Source organism: Perca fluviatilis, chromosome 10 (assembly GCF_010015445.1).
Source record: "Perca fluviatilis chromosome 10, GENO_Pfluv_1.0, whole genome shotgun sequence".
Lineage (NCBI taxonomy): Eukaryota > Metazoa > Chordata > Actinopteri > Perciformes > Percidae > Perca > Perca fluviatilis.
The window spans coordinates 37,621,306-37,628,805 of NC_053121.1; the positions used below are offsets into that span (position 1 = coordinate 37,621,306).

Below are 7,500 nucleotides of genomic sequence, written 5' to 3' on the forward strand. Positions count from 1 at the left end.
TTGTTTATTACGTTGACTCTAATAACCCTGGTGTGTTGTCGTGCGTGCAGAGCCACGCGGCGTGTTACCTCGGCGTGCCGCCAGAGTGCACTCTGGGACGTCTGCGCAGCATGCTGCTGCATCCGGCCTGCGTCCGCCTCGACTCCAGAAACTTCAGCAAGATGCACTGCTACCGCATCACCGAGAGCTGCAGCCAAGAACTGGGTACACACACACATACACACACACACACACACACACACACACACACACACACACAGAGACACACAGACAAACACACACAAGCATACAGACACACACAGAGACACACAGACACACACACACAAGCATACAGACACACACACAGAGACACACAGACACACACACACAAGCATACAGACACACACAGAGACACACAGAGACACAGACACACACACACAAGCATACAGACACACACACACACAGAGACGGACACACACACAAGCACACAGACACACACACACACACACAAGCATACAGACACACACACAAGCATACAGACACACACACATACATACACTCACACAACAAAACACAAATACACAAACACACAAAACATAAAGACACACACAATACACACAACACACACATAACAACACAACAAACACACACACACACACACAAAAGCATACAGATACACACAAGCATACAGACACACAGCATACACAAGCATACAGACACACACACACACACGCATACAGACACACACACACACACGCATACAGACACACAACACACACACACAGACACACGCAAGCATACCAACACACACACAGACACAAGCATACATACAGACACACACACACAGACACACACAAAAAGCATACAGACACACAAGCATACAAACACACACACACAGACAGACACACAGCATACACAAGCATACAGACACACAAACACACATACACACACACACACACACACACACACACACACACACACACACACACACAGAGACCACATCCTCTGTGATGCTGTGTGTGCAGCAGAAACACTCGGCTCATTTCCTGAGAGCTTCTCTTTGTCTTCATCTGAGATGTGAAAGTTATTTTTTTTTTAAACCCTGATATGAATAATGATCTCTGTGTTTGTGAGACTCTTTTTAAACAAACACGTTGAGTTTCTGTTCTGCACGCGGCCTGCAGAGAGCCCACACCACAGACCCTGCAGGTCTCAGCAGATTTAAAATGGAGCACGTCAGAAACAGAGCTGCAAAGATACACCGATTAAATGTCAACTGTTACATTAATCTCCAACTATTTACATAATCTATTCACGGTTTGAGTCATTTCTTATGTGAAAACAGGTGAACTTGTGTGATGTCAGCACTCTTACTGTTAGAAATGACCAGGAGCAGGTATATAATAATAATAAAATATATATATATATATAATAGGAAGCCAAAGTTTGATTACCTTCTCATTCAATGGCGTTTTTTTATCATGACATTACATTTAGATTCATTGAGCAGCAGCAACTATGAATGAACATGAATTATGGACTTTAAAAGGCTGGAATAATTGAGTGCCGATCTTATATTTAGATTCTTCAAAGTAGCCACCCTTTGCTTTTTATTAATAAGGGAAATAATTCCACTAATGAACCCTGACAAAGCACACCTGTGAAGGTAAAACCATTTCAGGTGACTACCTCATGAAGCTCATTGAGAGAACACCAAGGGTTTGCAGAGTTATCAAAAAAGCAAAGGGTGGCTACTTTGAAGAAACTAAAATATAAGACATGTTTTCAGTTATTTCACACTTTTTTGTTAAGTACATAATTCCATATATGTTCATTCATAGTTTTGATGCCTTCAGTGAGAATCTACAATGTAAATAGTCATGAAAATAAAGAAACACATTGAATGAGAAGGTGTGTCCAAACTTTTGGCCTGTATACATTTCTAGGACATTCCAAGAACGGGACAGTTGGGTTTAGGGATAAAAACACTTGGTGAACAGAGATCACTTTTGGCTCAAAATTCAAATGCTTAAAAATCAAAACGTAGCGGTGGAGATGTAGCCTGAGAATAATATATGCACACTATTATTCTGAATATGACAGAAAATAAAGAAACACATTGAATGAGAAGGTGTGTCCAAACTTTTGGCATATATATATATATATATATATATATATATATATATATATATATATATATATAGTGGCATCAATGGTTTGTCAAGTTTTTCTGCAAGTTCAAGAACAAGGCAGATAAAAGTGAAAATAAAATATAAAAACTTGGCAAAAACTCACTCTGTTTTCACAAATTTAACGTGTTTGTGTGTGTGTGTGTGTGTGTGTGTGTGTGTGTGTGTGTGTGTGTGTGTGTGTGTGACCAGGCAATAGAAAAAAGGTACAGCTAGGATCTAAGAACTATATGCAAGTGTACATGCGGTAGATGAACTGTATTTATCCTGAAGAGATTCAACTTAAAACAACTTAAAACAACTTAAAACAACTTAAAACAACTTAAAACAACTTAAAACAACTGTCACACACAGCGTCAGTTGTTGGAGCAGTTGATTGATTTTCTGTGTATTCATGTACCGTCATGTTTCTGACGTTATTGTTGCTTTAAATTTCCCAGAAATCTGAGTGACTCAGTGTTTCCCTCCATGTTTCTATCAGATAACTCGGATGATGTCGACTCGTCTACGGCTGCATCTAAAGACGCTCAGCCTGCTGCTGCAGAGCCGGTACACACACACACACACACACGTAGACACACACACACACACACACACACACACAACACACACAAACACACACACACACACACACACACACACACACACACAACACACACACACACACACACACACACACACACACACACACACACAAACAAACACACACACACACACACACACACACACACAACACGTAACACACACACACACACAATAACACAATAACAATAATACACACACAACACACACACATACACACACACAATAAAATCATAATAATAATAAGCAACACACATACACACATACAGATACAACACATATATAAAACATCATCCATTACAACACAATACATCGCACATATACATTAACATCATAAATACCATACAATAAACAAAACACACAATAATAATAATATCATATATTATACATATTAATACACAACATAAATAAACACACACACACACAACTTTATTTAAAATTTAGTAGGTATCTCAATGAAGATTATTTTTATTTAAAGGTGTGTGTGTGTGTGCAGTGGCGCGTGTGTGTGCATCTGTGTGTGTGTGTGTGTGTGAGTACGTTTGTGTAGCTGTGTGTGTGTGTGTGTGTGTGTGTGTGTGTGCTGTGTGTGTGTAAAGTGTGTGTGTGTGTGTGTGCATCTCTGTGTGTGTGTGTGTGTGTGGGTGTGTGTGTGTGTGTGTGTGTGTGTGTGTGTGTGTGTGTGTGTGTGTGTGTGTGTGTGTGTGTGTGTGTGTGTGTGTGTCACAGGTAAACAGTTTGTGAAGGTGTTTGACGGAGATGATGCAGTCAAGCGCGGCTGCTTCCGATTGGTCTCCATCCATCGAGCCACGAGGAAAGAGGAAGTGGTGGTGAGGGCTTCCCCAAAAACATTTCACACACACTACCACTATCTCCAGCTGGAGTCCATGGCTCATATGTGTTTACAGAAGGTTGTTAAACCAAGCCATGTTTATTGGAAACTTTAGGAATATATATATATATATATATATCTGTTTTTCAACATCAAAGCAGGTAATTATCATTTTGTAAAAGCAGTTTTTTAACATTTAAATGTCACAGCAGTAAATAAAGTATCAGGAAGGAACTTGTGTCGGTGCAACATTTGCATCCTGCAAAAGAAAACGGCACATACAATATTAAATGGAGTTAACTGTTGACACAATCCAGTATAAAGTGAGCTATTATTAGCTATAATGAGCTGATCCATGGTTACACCTCATTGGCTCTTACCAGTGTATCTCTGTGTGTACTTCGTCCACAGCAATCCCACCAATCGCTCCCAAAACCTCCCAGTTAGAGAGGAAATGCCCTGAACATATTCTTTGTTAATCTCTACAATCGTTCCCTGAAAGAACCGAGCAGACCTGACTTGTTGCACCGTCCAAATGTTCTTCAGAACTTCATATTTTCAACGTGTAGCTCGCTAGCTCAAAGTTTGATGTTGTTTCCCGTGGAGTTAGACAACGGAAACGCACAGAGAAAGAGGCAAATCCTGGAAATGTACTTCCGTTGCTCCAGACTAAATGCCACATAAGACAATTGTTATTATAATGCTCTCACATATATAGATAGTCTCTATCCACGCGATCTACTTCCGGGAATTGCTCTGGTTTCCTCCTTTCGTCCGGATGTCTCGTCCCCCTTCCTCTGTCTCTGTGTTGGCGTTCTAACCTCCGGCTGATTTGTGAAGACTATGGTTACCTGGTCCTCAGATCTCTGCAGGGTAAATCCAGACAGCTACCTAGACTAGCTAGACTTCAGTTTTTATGCTCCACATATCTGGAACAAACTCCCTGAAAATTGCAAGTCCGCTGCAACTCTTAGTTCTTTTTGATGTTGCCTTTCTTTAAATAACCTATTTTATCTGGTTTTATATGTTTAACTGTTTTAACTGCTCTTTCTTTAAATTCTTATCATTTTCATCCTAGTGCAGACACGGACATATTTCTAATTATTTCTCAGATGCTGACAGGACAATAGATTGACGGAAAAGACAGACGTTGGGCTGGTCAAAAGCTAGTCGAAGTAACTAACTAATTTAGGCGGAAGGCCTAAAAATACTCTATGACATTTTAAAGCGGCTCTGGACCCCTTACAGAAATAGTCTATGACATTTGAAAGAGGCTCTAGACTATTTAGAGACAGACTGCAGAAGAAATACAATAGTTTAAGAACAAGTTCTTTACTTGACTAAAGATTTTTGTCTGCAGGGCTGTACCGGGTTTTACAAGGTTTGCCGAAAAAAGAACTAAGCTTTGTGGTGATGATCACATCGAAAAAGAAATAGTATAATATCAAGTTTTTGTCAATCATGGGTAATGTTTAAATGTTTTAACTGCGCTTTATTAGCATATTTTATCTCTCAGTTCTTTAAATTCTTATACTGCACTGTAAAATGTATTATTGTCTTTTAAATTGTTTTTAATTGTGTTCTAACTGCTCTTTCATGTTTTATGTAAAGCACTTTGAATTGCCCTGTTGCTGAAATGTGCTCTATAAATAAAGCTGCCTTGCCTTGCCTTGCCTATCTGTCCAATCTGAGTTTTCTGTTGCACGACTAAAACTACTTTTGAACTTAGCCCCGCCCCAAGATGATTGTGATTGGTTTAAAGAAATGGCAATAAACCAGAGCACATTGTTGTCTCATCAAGGAATGCTTATGTGGACTAGCCAGACCTTCCTCCGCAGCGCTGTGGAGGAGGGTCTGGCTATGCGAGACTAGATCTCACATAATAAGCCTCGGCCTCACGCTGCAATGTTGGTGTTGTCCTGCAGGAGGCGGCGCTGAGGGCCTTCTACCTCCCCGATGAACCTCTGGGCTACGAGCTGCAGGACGTCGGCGGCGTGCAGCGTCTCCATAGCGACGACATCCTCAACCGCAACGGCGGCCCCGACAACCGGAGCTCTCCGAAGGATGGAGGCGACGCCTGGCTGCTGAGGGCCAAGCCCCGAGACGCTGAGGACATCAGGGTGTACGCCGGCTGGCCCAGGTAAGACAGACCACTGTTCAAGTGTCTGACAACGTTATGAAAGGATCCCTACAGAGATAGACCTTTTAGTTAAAGAGTAAGATCCTTTTAGTTTAACATGAAACAGCCCCGAAATCATCATCACCAAACTCCACCAGACTCCATGTAAATAATCAGGACTTTTAGCGTGTATAGAGCCAGCATATCTCCACCAGACTCCATGTAAATAATCAGGACTTTTAGCGTGTATAGAGCCAGCATATCTCCACCAGACTCCATGTAAATAATCAGGACTTTTAGCGTGTATAGAGCCAGCATATCTCCACCAGACTCCATGTAAATAATCAGGACTTTTAGCGTGTATAGAGCCAGCATATTTCCACCAGACTCCATGTAAATAATCAGGACTTTTAGCGTGTATAGAGCCAGCATATTTCCACCAGACTCCATGTAAATAATCAGGACTTTTAGCGTGTATAGAGCCAGCATATTTCCACCAGACTCCATGTAAATAATCAGGACTTTTAGCGTGTATAGAGCCAGCATATTTCCACCAGACTCCATGTAAATAATCAGGACTTTTAGCGTGTATAGAGCCAGCATATTTCCACCAGACTCCATGTAAATAATCAGGACTTTTAGTGTGTATATAGCCAGCATATCTCCACCAGACTCCATGTAAATAATCAGGACTTTTAGTGTGTATATAGCCAGCATATTTCCACCAGACTCCATGTAAATAATCAGGACTTTTAGTGTGTATATAGCCAGCATATCTCCACCAGACTCCATGTAAATAATCAGGACTTTTAGTGTGTATATAGCCAGCATATCTCCACCAGACTCCATGTAAATAATCAGGACTTTTAGCGTGTATAGAGTAAATGGGTGAATTAAGGGTTTATTTCAACCAAACCAGAGTGGTGATTGTTGGAACAGTGGAAAGATGAACCAGACGGCTTCTGATAGTTTTATTCAGTTTCTGTCCACTTTGAAAAAAAGTGTGTTTTACGATGATAAAAGTCCTGATTATTTACATGGAGTCTGGTGGAGATATGCTGGCTCTATACACGCTAAAAGTCCTGATTATTTACATGGAGTCTGGTGGAGTTTGGTGATGGTGATTTCGGGGCTGTTTCATGTTAAACTAAAAGGATCTTACTCTTTAACTAAAAGGTCTATCTCTGTAGGGATCCATCCCATAATGTTGTCAGACACTTAGAATAATAATCTGAGTCTGTCAGCGGCAAAAACAGAACTTTTGGTGGACTCTAACTGATGCTGAACATCTGTCCTGTAGGGTTACATTACAGGTCGGTTCAGGGCTGCCGTGGTACAGCGTTCACGCTCAATACTGGACCAATTTCAAATATTTCAGTCACTTAGACACTAATGCATCGGAAAATAGGGTTGAAAAATCCAGAAATTAGCCTTTAATGGTCTCCCATGCTGTGTGTGTGTTTCAGGTCAGGTGCAGCCTTCGTGTCCGTCTCCGTCTCTAAGAACAGCACAGCGGCTTCGGTCCTCAACGAGGTCCTCGGTCTGCTCCACAGACAGGTGACTGTAACTCAGAGAAAATCATCCTCCAGGAACTACTTTTCACAGTTTTAGTATTTTATACAGAATAGAAGTGTACGAAATAAGATGCTTGTGTTGTTTCAGGAGGAAGACGCGTCCGGTTTCAGTCTGCTGGAGGTCTGCATGAGCAGCAAGCAAGGTGAGCGCTAATGTCCAGAGTTAAAAGTGCCCTGCCATACAAAACCGTTTTTACTTGCATTATTTGAAATCTGTGAGATCCA

At 41.1% G+C, this 7,500-nt stretch overlaps 1 protein-coding gene across 1 annotated transcript in view; it reads left to right on the forward strand.

Moving 5' to 3' along the window:
* The window catches only part of LOC120566569 (diacylglycerol kinase theta), a 45,144-nt gene that overhangs the window by 19,626 nt on the left and 18,018 nt on the right, over window positions 1–7,500 (forward strand). The window contains exons 6-11 of the mRNA XM_039813086.1: window positions 51–204; window positions 2,650–2,717; window positions 3,476–3,580; window positions 5,508–5,722; window positions 7,168–7,258; window positions 7,364–7,418. Coding sequence (XP_039669020.1) covers window positions 51–204; window positions 2,650–2,717; window positions 3,476–3,580; window positions 5,508–5,722; window positions 7,168–7,258; window positions 7,364–7,418 — 688 coding nt within the window. The remainder of the gene's footprint in view (window positions 1–50; window positions 205–2,649; window positions 2,718–3,475; window positions 3,581–5,507; window positions 5,723–7,167; window positions 7,259–7,363; window positions 7,419–7,500) is intronic.